Source organism: Phalacrocorax aristotelis, chromosome 6 (genome assembly GCF_949628215.1).
Source record: "Phalacrocorax aristotelis chromosome 6, bGulAri2.1, whole genome shotgun sequence".
NCBI lineage: Eukaryota > Metazoa > Chordata > Aves > Suliformes > Phalacrocoracidae > Phalacrocorax > Phalacrocorax aristotelis.
In genome coordinates, this window is record NC_134281.1 from 55,778,473 (window position 1) to 55,794,468 (window position 15,996).

At 38.0% G+C, this 15,996-nt stretch overlaps 1 protein-coding gene across 2 annotated transcripts in view; it reads right to left on the reverse strand.

Moving 5' to 3' along the window:
* The window catches only part of COL24A1 (collagen type XXIV alpha 1 chain), a 149,750-nt gene that overhangs the window by 81,128 nt on the left and 52,626 nt on the right, over positions 1 to 15,996 (reverse strand). For both annotated transcript variants that reach the window (XM_075098056.1, XM_075098055.1), the window contains exons 15-19: positions 11,845 to 11,898; positions 11,710 to 11,754; positions 11,253 to 11,306; positions 10,577 to 10,630; positions 8,908 to 8,961 (exon numbers count right to left, since the gene is read on the reverse strand). In XM_075098056.1, the coding sequence (XP_074954157.1) occupies positions 8,908 to 8,961; positions 10,577 to 10,630; positions 11,253 to 11,306; positions 11,710 to 11,754; positions 11,845 to 11,898 (261 nt within the window). The remainder of the gene's footprint in view (positions 1 to 8,907; positions 8,962 to 10,576; positions 10,631 to 11,252; positions 11,307 to 11,709; positions 11,755 to 11,844; positions 11,899 to 15,996) is intronic.

The window sequence follows — 15,996 nt, forward strand, 5'->3', positions numbered from 1 at the left end:
TCTTGGTTAGCATAGAGCTCACAGTCACCTGCCAAGACGGTATTTGACTGTTATTTATAAACTTTGAAATTTCATTAAATCTTGCCCATCTGAAAATAGAAAGACTGCCACCAAAAACTTCTTCCTCTAAGTAAAATACTTATTACTACATCTGTGCACATCCATCGCCTAACAATAGTAAAAACAAGTTTCCTTCTTCCTTAATAGAAAATCATTGCAGATTAAAAATTATAAATATCACTCTCTGCATGCATATTTTTGCAATAATGGAAACGAAAGCATCATACACGTTTCGAACAATTTAAAGAACATCTCAAAGAACTTGCAGCATGACTTACTTTCTGGCACCCTTCCCTAGTAATGGAGGCTAATATATGTCAACATTAAAGCTTCAAGAGTCACCTTTTAAGTTCTCTAAGCAGGAAAGAGGTATTAAAAAAAAAGAAATTGCCTCACTAGGTGGATAACAGTTAACAACACTTTATTCTTCCAGAACACCTGAGCTTCAAATACAGGTAATAACCATTTCTACCGATGAGTCATAATTAGCTGACATTAATCACAAAAAAACTTAGCCGAAAGGTAGAGAGAAATCATACTATTTCAAGAAGTTTAAAAGAAAAGATCGTTTCACCCTCAACTACCACATTATAAAATTTAAAAATTATTTAGGGCATCAGTGTTCTTACTTGTACAGCTTTCTTCTGTTTGCTTTTTATAACCTGTTCTTAACACGATGTAGAGACACTTATAAGTAGAGGTTTAGATGGGATGAAAATATTTTTAGGTGTATTTATATATTAAATAACAAATAACTGTAAAAATATTAAACAGTATTATTTATTTTTTAAAAAATTAGTTTTAGCACTTGAATGCTAGTGAGTACTAAAGCAAACCACTAAAGAGTAAAAAAGAACTGATCTGAGTTTTCAGAATAAGCGGAACAACCCTAACGTACCGCATTTCACAGAACATCAGGGTGGTAATTTTTTTGCCATAAAGCAGTAACTACTAGCAGAGCTGTGCAACAGCTCCAACATGCCTCTAGGTGGCACAGAGCATATTATTCTCATGTGACCAGGGCACCCAGACTGATACCTAAAGTACTCACTTATATCAGCCTAGATTTCTATACAGCTCGTAACAGGATTTTTTAAAGATCCTGACCACACTTATCTGCTGAAATACACTAAAAAGTTAAGTCATTTCTTTGGAAGTTGCTAATTCATCCTTTCTTAATTTTCAATTTCCTCATTTAAAGACATTAAATAGTTACCAAGGGGTGGGTCGTTTTGCACATCTGTAAATCTTTAACTTTCTAACATGTGAACAAGCGCTAAATGCTGACACAAAGACCATTTACCTCCTGGCAATAAACATTCCATAAAACAGTCTGTCAAGAAAAATGTCTATTTAGACAGATTCTTATACTTTTATATGGGAATATGTCTACTTTATTTATTTGTGTAAGTAATTCTAGAAGGAATTCAGTAAGAACCATGAGATGTAAGCGTTGACAACCACTATCACAGTTAGAAAAAATCATGACTTTTAGAAACCTTTCCATGTCAGGCAAAGTCTTAGGTTGTGAGAGGGCTACTGGCCTAAGGGCATCAAGACTAGCAACGCATTTAGAAGTTTAAAATCTTCATCATTTTTGTCTTTGCTGTAAGGCTGGATTTAGTCTTTTCTTCTCAAGCAGTACACAGAGAAAACGCAGATGTAATGGCAGTATTGGAACAGTATTTCCAAGACGTTCTCACATTAATAATCCATGAGATATGTGTAATAACCCAGAACACAGCCACTAAAGACAATTCCAGAAAAAGAATGAACCAGAAAGGAGTTCTTAAAACACCTCAGCAATGGTGTTTGCCATTAAGATTCTAAGCAGTGAAGTGGTATACATTCCTACCTAAATCTGAATTTGCCAAGAGTTATTCAGCTGCCAGCTCCCTGTGAAGCTACGCCGACTAAAAATTCATTATTCTTCCATAAGTGAAAGGCCAGGAGATCAATGTGTAGTTTCCAGCTGCAACATGATTTTCAGCAAAGACTATTCAGAACAAAACGTCACTCAACATTATGATTTCTGCTAAGGAAATGCAAAGTGTAGATTCTTATCTTCCCATCAGCCAGATGCCTGGCAGCTGGTAGGTTACAAATTATTTTCAAAATCTTGCTGCAGATGTGGCCATTTGCCAGCAAAGCACTTTAGAGTTCACTCAGTTTAATCAGACTAGAGGTGGTGTCAGAAAAACCTCAAGCACCAGCTATCTCAACACAAATGTGCTTTACTCCTGCTGTGAAAGGGTTGCTTTTTGTACTGTATACATTTAGATATAAAATTAACATATTTATTGCTCTCATTTATGAATATAATCTTTAATTAACAAAAAATGCAGGGATTATCAGGCTGTTACTATGTCAGGGCACGTCTTTTGGTACTGAAGTCAGTGCCTCAGAGATGAGGGATCTGCAAAAGCTGTTGCTTTTCTTCTGTTTGTTTTCCTGCGTGGCTGCTAACATGGAAGCAGAGTATCAGAAGTGTTTGGAAATTACACTCCATTTCCACTAGCAATTCTCTTACATTTGCAGAATCCCACCCACTCCAAGCTGCATCCACACAATGTTTGCCAGCATTGCTATTAGTCACTGACCCTCGTGCCCTCAGCAGCCCTCAACGGGATCAGGACACGAGCGCTGGCGGAAGGACACGACTGAGCAAAAACCTCTCCAGGGACTGTGATAGTCCCTTCAGTTGCCAACTTTCCCTGCTCCAATATTATTTCATTCAATCACATGCTGTGTTTCATTTGAACGAGAATTTAGGATAAATTCTGAGAAGCAATACCAACTGGATGCAGCTACTGAACTTCAACGAGACGCCTTATTAGAGCTTTATTACTAATTATCATCAAATTACAAAAGGAAGATTTCTGCCTAAAACTAAAATCTCTGTAAACAGAGAAAATGAGCTGTGATTTTGTATTCTCAAATAAGTAGTGTTTATTATTCTTCTGAAAGGACACGTTATGCAGAGACACAATTCAATTTTAAAAAAAAAAAAAAATCTATTTTTCTTCTCTACACAATTTTAGAAATGTCTGTATTCACAAAGTTACAGGACTTTGCTCTCTTTGCCATTTGTACAACTGTGTGACAGCGTCAATAAGTACAAAGTACTTAGTACAAGCACAAAGAGGAAAACACAAAGAAAAAAAAAAAAAAGATTTGAAATGAGCTTTCTTCAGCATGTGCCAATCTAGCCAAAGTTTAATGCCAGCATTTTTAAAGGGCAGAGACAAAAACTTTAATTTTTTCCTACAAACCTTCAATTTTGATTTTGGAAAGGGCGGAAGAAGGAATCTAGCAGTACAAATTACAACTGCACAATTGCAATTTGTCAAAGAACAGAAAAAGGGCAATCACGAATTACAGCACGCAATTCAGGAAAGCTTTGCAATTTACTCCTGCTACGACATCTGTAACATGATGCTGATGTTGCTTTGTGCTGTTGTCCAATTGCACATGGCAGATCTGTTCATCCATGCTCACTGAAATACTACTGACTGATTTTCTTGTGAGAGACTTAAAGTCACCAGCCTTCCAAATATGATGCGTTGTCCTTTAAAGCCATCTTGTTCATCTACATATTACATGCAACACACATTAGAATCATTGTATTTACAACAAGTGGTATATAGCATAGACTACTTTATAGTGTGAGCAAGGCCCCACGCCAACCCTTCAAAACATGTCCTTCACAGACCTGCTTGGCTGCTTGATGGCCAAAAAGGTGGCTGGTGATTCACCTGCTGACCAGCACAGCAGCACCGGCCACCAATCAACATATTAAGGACCAAGTCTTGAAGTATTCTGTAAATCTACAATGTGAAAAATTAAAAGCTTTGGTAAGAACTTCAGTGCAGACCCGCTCCAAGGATCAGACAGGATTTCTAGAGGGAGCTTGGCACAGTTTAGTTAGAGCTACACTTGCTGTTGAACTCTGTTTAACAGTCTCTCTGCCCTGAAGACTTCCAGTAGTCAACGCACAAGGTGCGCCACGGAAGAGGTGGTCTGTTGGGCAATCACAGCCCAGGGAGACCCTGGCCACCAGATCAATTACTTTCACAAGACTCAAAAATCAAGCCAGTCATTCAACGTCAACAGCTACCGCTGTGGAACTTTCCAATACATGTATCAATGCTAAGCAGAGAGATGTATATTTCAAAGTTTTGTTCTGACTTATGGCAAAAACAAATTTCAAGTGTGGGCAATTTCATAATGGACAAATACCAGATTATGTATTTATTTTAAAATATTCAGGCTAATTTTTGTGTTAAAGTCCTTCAATAACAGTCAAATTACTAAGGTCTGAGGAACAGGTCTTCTTTCAGGCATGCTTCTAATGATATAAGTGACAGTGGGGTTAGGCAAAGCCTGAGTACAAAAAGAATTCATCAGGAACAGCTCTGCACATTTTGCAAATCAAGTATTTCTAACTTTAAACCTTAGAAAAGCAACTAGTAACTAATAGTGAAATAATCCTCATGCAAGGGAAACTCTGTTATCTTGCAGGAGTATTATTACACTGTACATTGCTTCTATACTGCGAACAACTGTATGCCCATAAAGATCTGACATCTAGACTAAAGCCAGACCAAAAAAGTAAGGCAGAAATTCCAAATTTATTTGCAAGACTACTGTTTCTTCTAAGATCAACACCAAAACCCAAGAGCCAAAGCAATACAGGTGTTTAAAATCAAATAAAAACATTTAAATATTAGCTTGCCTTACTCTAGGCAGTTTCAGAACATTAGGAGTTAAATAATGCCCTGGTAAAGCAACACAAATTAAGTTTTGTTTATCTGCGTGTCTCTCCTCCTCTAGGGGAGTCTTACCACAGCTCTGCTTGAAAAAGAAAAACCTCTGAGAAGACAAATCCTATGCAGAGTACCTATGAAGGTCTATGGAAACAGGCTAGGACCTAACAGGTCCAGACTGAACTATTATAATCACTCTGAAGAAAATATAAAACACAGGAGGGTCACGTGAACAAGTATTGTTCAACATTATTATTTCTGCAAATAATGTTATATATAATATTCTGTTATATTTCTGCAAAATTAATACATATTTCTTGAAAACGCTCAGAAAGATGCACTTATGTCAAAAAAATTTATGAACGGACCAAAGATTCTGTGCAAAGGCAAGCAGAAAGTATAAGCAATTCCACAAGAACCATTCAGTTTTATGCCAGAGCATGTGATTCATTCAGCTAAAAATTTGTCTTTATTTCTATATTTTCTTCAAGTCATTTGCACGCAAGTTATCTGAGGCAATATCGCAACAGAAGGCTGTTATCACTGCACTCATGGCACTGTTTGCACGCCCTCAGAACATCATGTGGTAAGATAAAACATGCATTAAAAAACACTTTTTAAAAAAAATGAACAACTCAAAGCAGCCGGTGATTCAATTACAAAATACGTGCCTTTTTGACTGTTTACTATTATTTGAATGTATCCTTTTCCTTTGTAATGCTATTGCCTCGAGCATGAAACATACCAGCTGAATCCCATATGAGTACCTTCCTGAAAGAATAAGCTAACGACTTCAGATCAAGATAGTGCACAGACGAAAAATGTTCTATTGAAAATAATGACTAATGCTCCCTCTGCTCCAGATGAGACCTATTTACAATGTTCAGAGCATATCTGAAGGAAACTATCACCCTCATATTTGGGGGATAATTAAACGCAATTCATTTATCTATAAAATATTCTGAATACATGGGGAAGCCTGTTAAATCCTTGTCTAATTTCACTCACATTAACAATAAGCATTACATAATTCATCATACACAGTAAACACAGGTACTGCCGGTTAAAACACTCAGACCAGCACTTTCCAGTTGTCATATCAATAAAATAAAGCTCTCTAGGAAGTTGACATTTTGGCTGTTCATTTTTAGCTGCATGGCAAAGCAGGAAAATGCGTAAACCGATGAAGAATATGCTCCATAAAGCGCTCACTAAAGATAACCAGTGCCTTGTGAGCAGCACGCAGTCAGGCACGCGACAGACCCTGGCTCTGGGGCAGCACACCCAGAAGAGAATTTGGCTTGACACCGCAGGACTTCACTGAAAAAAACGCACTTGGCAGCCAACCCTCGTACAGGCGCCCAGAGAGTGAGCACAAGACCTCTGTCCCTCCCTCTACTCTCTCCTGCCCATCAGCACTGCAGTTCTCCAATGGGCCCTGGCTTATTTCAGCTCTGATGTGGTGTATGTAGGCTGCACAGCTGCAGAGGAAAGATTTAGGAAGCAATTCACAGCTGACCTGCGTATAAAAACCCCAAAACCCAGGAGGATGAATGAATCCTGCCAGGCCCACTCCCACTGTTGTGCGCAGAGATAACTACAGACTTCAGCTGCTGCAGTGCCTGATTTACACAGGAAGAAAATTAGGGATATGGCTGCTTATTCTTTATACTGGAAATGAAATACATAATCATATGTGTAATTCGAGAGACCAAAGGATCCCCAGTTTCTTATTTCACGTATACCCAAAACAAGCTTGAATATGGTGACAGGGCACATGTATAAATCCCGCTGTCCTAGTGTTGGACAAAAGGGGAGAGACACAGTTTGAAGTAGGATCTGACAGGTCCTGCCACTGGGCCATCACAGCCTTGTTCCTCCTGCTCACAGCAACACCCAACAAATCCCAGCACAGCCTTTTTTTTTTTTTTTAATAAAATCTTTCCTAGAAGGCATATAGTATGGGTTGTCACGTCCATACCAAATTGCAAGTATTCCACTTGTAAGACACTAATACATCACATTCTGCTGTTTCCAGAACCATCAGGGGGAACATGCAGTAAAGGATGTAATGTCTGTTTTCTACATGGGGTCACAGGAAGCCTGACCATTCAGATAATTAAATAGGAACGAGGACAGCAGCCCCGTCTGACCTGCTAGCTGTCTGTTTTTAGAAAAGACATGATTAGACATATGACAGTAAGCTTTTCTTGTAGGAAAATCTGCACTAATTGCTCATACTTCATATATCCAGTTGTGTCTAAATAGCTTCTGGCAACAACAACTAGCCTATTTTTATAAGGCAAAGTAACAGGGATACAATCTTCAGTTTTAAGTTGGTTTTTAAAATTCCTTTTATTATTGAACTCCTAGTATTCCCAATTTGTTCAAGCTCCTGGTATACTGCTGTTCTATGTCCCTTCTATTTCTGCTGTTTTGCCATATGGTGACCATGTTTTTATGAAGTAAAAGAAAGCAAAACTTCTATGACTTTATTTGGATCTGCCTTGCGTGACTAAAGTTAAGAGAAACATTGCTTTGTAGCTTTAAACCTGACATTTTGCAGGCAGTTATTCAAAGAAAAATACCTGGACACTCAAGCTTTAATTAGCTAAAATAAACCACTTTATCTGCCTTCTAATGGCTGAAGTAATTCTGCGCCCCTGAGCAAAAGGAAACAAAAGGAAATACTGAGCTTTTCAGACAGGAAGTTTTCCCATCCGTATCTGCCCTGAGGGTACCAGCCCCGAAGGATGAATTTCTCCGCAGGCCCAAAGGAATAGCGTGCCTGGGTTGGAGTAAGGAACTGTGAAGGGCTGTCAGGATAGGCGTCAGGGTCACCAGGACACAAGCTTCAAGACCAGCAGTTTGATATTAACCTGCCACAGGTGTCCCTTGCTGGAACGCATACAAAGAGAAGAGATGATGCAAGGATCTCTCTCAGTAACAATCCAAAATCCCGAGCCACAGAGGGAGGCAGCTGTGGGCAGCATGCACAGGCTTTGGGCCTTGTTCATTCTAAAGGAAGGGCATGAAAATACCCTCTCCCTATTGACTAAAACATATTGGCTTATTCTGAAAAGATCATCTTGTGTTGCTACAACACATTTCCCTGGGAGTTGTCTCTCAATGAGGGCTTATCTCCAAGAAGAAACTGTGTTCTTTAGGATTTAGAGGAGCTATAACAACAAAGTATTAAAACCCAGTAATTTCTTCTCTGAAGATCAGAGGCCTTGGGCTCCCTATTAAAAAAGGGAAGAATATAGAGCCTTGGTTTGAGGAGATAGGCTCCCAGGGTTGCTGAATCTTGCAAGGCCAGAACAACCATCATTGCTAACACCTCCTAACTTCCAGACATCTTAAAAAAAAAAACCCCAAAACAAACAAAAACCACATCCATTGGAGGAGACTGATTAAAGAGAAAAACCTGCATTTTTTGCTTTCTTCTCTCCAGCAAATATATGCGCGTATGCATATCTTTCCTGTACAGTCCACAGCAATTTTTCCTATAGAAAATGGTATAAATACCAAAAAGCACCAAAATGGAACAACTCAGAGACTGACTTAGTTTTGTGCAGATTTCCATAGTACTGTACAGTTCTTGGGCTAAGTTCAAGTGCTTGGCAACACTTCTTATATATCTGTCGTTTATTCTTTGCATTCCTTGCAAATAAAATTAGTTTGTAAGAGATAAATATGCAACCAGCCTTGGAAAATCCCATTTGTAAACATGGTGTAGAATTCATGAATGGAAGTGTGCCTGAGAAATCACATGAGCCTCATTCAAGGTGTAATCCATAACACCTGGATTCAAAAGAGAAGAAAGCCTAATCATACAGGCAAATGAGGAGCTACTTTGTATTAAAAGATCCTGTATATTAATATTTTTGCATTAAAAATTATGAGCTAGAATCTTTTATACTTTATGGACGAGAATGAATTCATCATATATGACTGAATAAGAAGTATTTTCTAATTCAACCAAGACAACAATCTTTTGTCAAGTAAACCCATTTACCTCTGATTTTTGCAATTTAGAACTAAATGACATTCAGTTTAGTTCTATCAAGCCACTTCTTACCTCAGGTCCTGGAGGACCCAATGGCCCATGGGATCCAGGATCTCCAATTTTCCCCTTAAAAAAAGCCAAACAGTTAGATTTTTGATGATAATTTATTTTTTAAAAACAGATTGTTATGAAGATTTTAAAAACATTTATTAAAAAGAAAGCCAAAAAAGTGTTGAGATGACTTTTCCACTAAATAGAAAATTTTATAACTGCCTCTCTTTGGATTCAATTAAGATTAGTTCTCCTTTGTATCACTCTGAAGTCACAACTTTAGACAAATAAAATTGGGAGGTTTGGAATGGTCCAAGCAGTCATATGAAAAACCCCTTTGAAGTATATAGCTGTTTTCACAATAAAAACTATGTACTATTTAAAGGTCCAGGAGCTGTTATGGATATTTGTTTATGTATCTTAACATATAGTTTAAGTATCCAATCATGGCCAAAGAAATGGCAGTTTTGTGATTAATAATAGTAAAATTAGGTCCTATCCACATGTTATAGAGATTCCATGATATACAAACACTGACACACCTAAAAACTGACCAAAATATTTCTCTAAATTATAGATGTTCTTCCACATTTTTAAAAGTTTGCTGCTGCTGCTATAACCAGGTGTTTCCCGAGCAAAATTAAAGCCTGACCTGGAAAATATTTTATTGTAAATGTATTCTACGAAGTTGAAAATTATATTACTTGCAGGACTAAGGTCTCATATCTTAATTTAGCGTAAGTCTAAAGGTTGATCACATTCCGCTTGTGCTTAAAATCTGAAACTGTTCAGGAATGGTCCAATTCACATGCTTATCTTTAAATGAAAATGCTTAGATCTTTAAAGGCAAAAAAAAAATAATCTAAGTTTTCCCATCTAAACTTAAGCAAATTGGTTTAAGTTTTTTCAGGATTAGTGTTTGTATTATAAAATCTCTGGGACAAAGACAGTATTTCTTTATTGAGTTTAAGGGCCTGTGACATTTATGAGGTCTAAGTACATTTACCAGATAGTGGTTTGATTGCTTGTAAGAAAATTAAGGCTGGAGTGATTAATTCTTTAACAACATTAAGCATTGGCAGCTTTTAATTATACACACAGAAGAGGCAGATAGTAGCGCTAAAGACAGGTGAGGAAAAAGCCAGGTAATCCTGTGCAATGTTTTTTCTGGCTCAACATTTACAAAACCAGCAGAAGTGGCAGCACTACACAGATGCCTTTCAAGTTGTTAAAAATCAGCAAATACTGGAATTCGGGACTACTCCCACCCCCATGAGAAATGACTGGCCATTATTAATGAGATTTCCCACACACTCTCCAAATCCAGCTAACCCAAATGGTCATCTTGGCAGCTCCCAAAGCTCTCAGTGGATTTGTTTCAAACATTACCAACATGTCTATTCCCCCACAAAGTGACTGTCACAGAATACCTAATATTCTGTGCACTCCCCTATTAAAATCTGACACATACTGATCTCTGTAATAAAATCTCACACGTTAGGATCTGACTCACTCACTAACCAGTCGCTAGAAATAAAGGCAGCTTAGACCTTATTCTTTGTTTATTTTGAATTAGGTAGCTTCTAGAGGATTACATGCAGTGTGAACATAAGATACAAAGAAGTAGCAAATATAACAACATAGTGACATATTGAGAGCAAAAAAAAAAAAAATCGATGTGTAAACTTACTGGGGGTCCTGGTTTTCCTCTGATCCCTGGGGGTCCTGGTAAACCAAGAGCACCCTAAAAAAAAAGAAAGCTATTAAATACACATGAAAATGTATTGTTGTATTATGGTGGAAGCAATAGAGTGCTACACTTTGCCACTTGAAACGGGCTTCGAAATAATTCTGCAGGATGAGAAATGTCTTCTAAATTCAACTTTCATCAAAAGAATTCTCACAGGATGTGCTATTTCAGTGACTTCTGATGTACTAGCCAAGCAGAAAAGATATTTATCTCAGTCTGGCATGCTCCTTCATATTGTGAAACTATGTGCTGCTGCTAGCTACAGTTGGTCCAGGTGAGCTGCAGATGAACCTCAAGGCTCAAGGGTAAAATATCCTTTTCATCAGTTTCTTAGCAGGTTTCAGATCTTACCATAATTCTTTTCTTGTTTGATGCACCTCTGAACACACGGCAGCCAGAATTCTGCCCATGCCCTTTACTTGTCTCAGCTCGCTACTTTCCATAACTAAGTTTTAATTAGCATTTCTTAAAAATATGGTAATTCAGTGGCATCCAGAAACTTTTACTACTGCATTCTACTTTTATGCAACTGACTTGTTGCATTCTAAGAGACTTAGAAACCTGATGAAGTTGCTGAAATTGCACAACTTTGTAAAACAATGCAATTATAAATTACCTTGTCTCCTGGGTACCCCTGGTCTCCTGGCTCTCCTGCAAGGCCATGTTCACCCTAAACAACATATTATTTTATACAGACATATGTATGTAGCTTAAAATGAGGTAGTTATCAGAATTAAAGAATGAAAAAGAATAATTCCATATTCAGTATTTAAAGATAACACAGATCTTTGAATGCCAATGCAAGATGTTGCACTGAAGCACCCCCTCCAAGAAACCCTATGGACACAGCACTGTATATTGTTATGCCCAGTAGTAAGTGCTCTGTCCAGAAGTACGTTTGTCTAAAGTACCAGATTGTGAGACTGAAGCAATTTAAAAAAAAATAAAAGTCAGAAAAGAAATCAAAGTTAAAACAGGGAAGGTTTTGTCAAGTACATTATTTTGCTCAAGATTTAATGAAAGGAGTCTGAAAGAACTGTATATCTCTAAGATAATAGAAATATTTAAATCACCTTATCACCTTTCATTCCAGGCTGTCCCACACTCCCTGGGAGACCCTATTAAAATGAAGAAAACAAAATCCAATGTTGGTCTATAATTGGGAAAGCAGCACAGGCACCGGGCTGTGGGATCGTTTCGCACCATACCGTGGGCCCTGGAATTCCTGATGGTCCGCTCGGTCCTGCTGGCCCGACGCCTCCCTACGAGACAGCAAGAAAGGTAACTGCATTACACATTTGATGAAATGGAGTAACTTAAAGACTTGTAACAGAACATAGCACTTTCTGCAACACAGAGAGGAACCAAAATCTTTTTCAGGCTAATTTCTTGGGGAAAAAGTATCCCTGTTACTAGCCCTCCACCTTTACAGTTCCCAGCCACATCAGCAGAAACACAAGAAACCGAAGTTCCCTCTTTTTTCCTGTAGATTATGTATTCAAGAGCACATAGTAGTGCATTAGACAATGCAGAATAAGGAAGCTTTCTTTTGTACTGCAGCTGCACATTTGGTGGCTATTCCCTCTGTACTTAGGGTTACACGACATCACTATTCTGTAAGCATCGAATTCACCTTAAAGGAATTATTCTACCATGTTTAGTGCCATAAAAAGTAACTTTTTCTAGGATTTCTCATCTCTCAGTGACTTCTACAAATTAAAAAAAAAAAAAAAAGATGGGATTCTTCCAAAATACCAAGTGCACAAACTTAACCTAAATTCTGACGGGCATGCTGGCTTCTTCTGTTCTCACGCACCTTCAAAGCCCTTACTACATCTCTTCTTTCTGGGATTTATATGGAGAGTTTTATGACTTGAAAAAGTGAACCAGTAATGAAAGAAATTAAGAACCTTAATAGATCAACACAGCAACAGCAATAATATTAATGAAAGACGGTAAGATAAAACGTAAGAAATGACTTAGCAATAGCTAAAACTCTATTACAGAGGGAAAACTCTATCTACTTTCTGCCTACTCTACCTCTGGGGAAAAGAGGAAGAAAAGAAAAAAGGCAGTGTCATACCTCTGTGCCTCTGCAAGTATTTAGCAACAAATGCGAATACAGAAATCTTTTGCCACTTGCCGAGAGTGACGTGGAAAAGATGAGATCGACACCTACTGATTTCCAGTTCAGCACACATTCATTATTCTCTGGAGACTCTTTCAGCCATGTTAGCAAAAACACTCTTCTGCAGCCATCATCAGACTCATGGCTCACTGAAGAAAAAGGAAGACTGTTGACTCAGCATCTCAACGGTGCTTGGTAAAGCTCCCAGGAAAACTGCCACTCTATATTGCTTTAGCTTTCCATGGCTGCTTAAATGACATATTCTGTCATGTTAGCTGATACCAAGATAAATTTTTTACATAGCTGTCTCTTACTTGTGCTATATGTTCTAGTTCAGCAAGGCATTTCCATATTAATGATACTGTATGTTGAAATGCATACTTACGGTAACAATAGCATTGGCTGAAAAATCACAGGGATACCGAGCTGGGAAATTTAGCTTACAAACACAGTGGGAAGAAGTTTCAAAACAGCTTTACAAAATCCAGGTTGAAACTCCTGTCACAGTCTCCAGAGATACTGGCTGACATAATTAAGAGCAAAGAACTGGAATTACACAAAAATAAAACTGAAAAGTGATCTCACTGATAAAAGGGTTCCATTAGTAAGTCAGATTTTTAAATTGTCCTCCACCTACAACAGCCTTGCTTTGTGTTAGCACCTACTTATCAGTTTAGTTAAAACTTGCTGACAGATAGAAAACAAAAATTACTTCAGCTACATAAAGCGTACCTTTTCCACCATTTCAATGTGACAAGTGAAACTAAAACCAAATTGCTTTTACCTGTCAAAAAGCTAAGACACCAGAAGAGGAAAACTAATGCTTCCTAGTATGTTTTTTGTTTTATTTTTAAGAAAAAAATGTAAAAAGAAAAGCTAGCTCTGATAACTGTAGTCATAAATTTTCTGAAAGCCTTAATCTTATTAAAACTCATGGCCTTGCAAATTGAGAGACTGACTGCTCAGCCAGCCAAAACGCTGAACTTGGCGACAGCTTTGTATATTGAGAAAGTCATGGAAGGAAGAAATTCTTGGACCCAACTTGCTGATGCTGCTCACTTTGCCATTGTTCTCATGAACAAACACAGACAAGCTACTTGAATTATTGCTGCTTGTTCCTGCCAGAATAATATATTTAATCTCGTGTCCAATATTGCATCTTGTAATAGTATAATGTGGTATAACTAAGTATTTTAGAACAAACACTGAGGTCTCTAGTTCTTTAGTGCATTTTGGATGACCACTAGCATCTGCCCGAATAAGGGCCATGTGAAAACAGAGGCCAGGGTGCACAAATGCGTTTGGAGAGCAGGTGTGGTCAAGGAACAGGGCTGCACCACACAAGGTGTACTTGGGGTTGCTGGGGTCACCCAAAATTCCCCTGGGGTCTTGGCAAAATTCTGCTACAGTTTAAAAAGTGCAATGGTCCCTTGTAAAGAAACTCTGAAACAAGCACAACTCTTCCAATTTTCTTACTGACTGGGAAAGTGGGAACCAAAGTAGCTAATATGTTGTAATGCAGAGACACAGCAGAGTGCATAACAGTAAATTTTACTGATGATGTCTATGCACTGTGTTAGTGTCCACAAAAGACTCATACCACTAGATACTAAAGTCCTCCTTAGCCATGTTCCAACCCTATTTCAAAACTCCAACTACATTTGCTGATGCTTTGGAAACTTCCAAAGGGTGTTCAGAAATCTGGAGGAAATGTTGCTGGGCCATTTTCCTCAACTGCAAAATCTTACTGTACCAGTAAGGTCTTATAAACCACGGAGAGTTAATTGCCTCTGAGTAGCAATGCTAATGTGTCTTGGCTAAATAAACGAAGACACCTTTAAAAAAACTCTAATATACCTGTAAGGTCTATTAAGCTGTCAAAAGTATGTACCATGACCCTACCTTTATGAAGCCGCATTTCTTCGTCATAAGCACTTGTCCATACATATTTTTGTTCACACATTTGTCATCCCAAGCACTAAACTCTATTAAGACCAGAAGCTCAACTGCAAAATTATTTCTGCTTCCAAAAAATGTCATTGTTTTTCAGCACATACACATACACCCCAACTACAAACACACAAGTGTATGGATCAAAGGAGCTCTCTGCTCCATAAAAGACCCCTAATTCCTTGCAGTCAAATGGAGCTGCAGCAGATGTAAAGCTTCTAACAGTTCTAGGGGTCAAACTCTCATTCCAAGGAAAGATATGAATATCAGCACACTCCCTGTAAGAGTCCTGTTCCAAATTGTCACACTGTGAAACTAAAAACCTATACACAGGAAGAATTAGCTTTGTAATTGTAGATAATGAAGAAAGAAATATCAGTTGCTATGCTTTACTTCCTTGTCTTTGAATACAAATTATGCAGAGCACACGGGCACATAATCAATGCCCTTACACAGCCGGAACTGTGCAAGAGAGCCCCACATACAAACAAGAGGTGGCAGGCCATTCACATGGAGTTCACAGGAAAAGCAATTATTGATTTCAAGCTACCCACAATCTAAATACGCCATCAACTTTTTCTCTTCCAAGAAACAGCTCTCATTATAGTTGTATTTCAGCTGTGTACAAGTGGCAAAGGTTTTGGACTGCTGATTGAAAATGGGCCTATATAAATGACTGCAACTCATCAATATGGCAAAAAGAGCTTTGACCATGCAAACATTTATGCTGACAAATTCTAGGAAGGGCTAAACTGCTGACTAACCTTTAGTCAAAATAATCAGTAACAGTATCTTTTTAGAAGTCATATATAAGCTTTTTTAAAAGTTCAGATACATTTGTGCAATTATGAAGGTCCTTGAGATAAAATTCCAATGACGGTCATGTAAGAAAAACAAACTATAGTATACTTCAAAGTAAATTCTCAAGAGTGCAACCTCTAGGCTCACGAGCGGCTCAACTGGCTCAAATATGTAAACTCACAAGAACACAATGATTCCTGTTTGCATGATGATGAAGGCTGGAAGCCACAGAGGTTCCTTGACCAAGCTTGTGTGCCTTCACTATAGCAATGCCATAACAATCCCAATCAGGCAGCAAGGGATGACTTATAACATTTTTTTGTTCTGGGCATATCATTAAAAATATAATAATAATGGCACTCAACCGTCATACTTCAAAGGAAAAGTTAGATAACCATCAGTATAAACTAACAAGCTATCAAGAATGTTTCAGATATCTACATATAAAAAACAAAACAAAAACACCACCAAAAAACCCCCC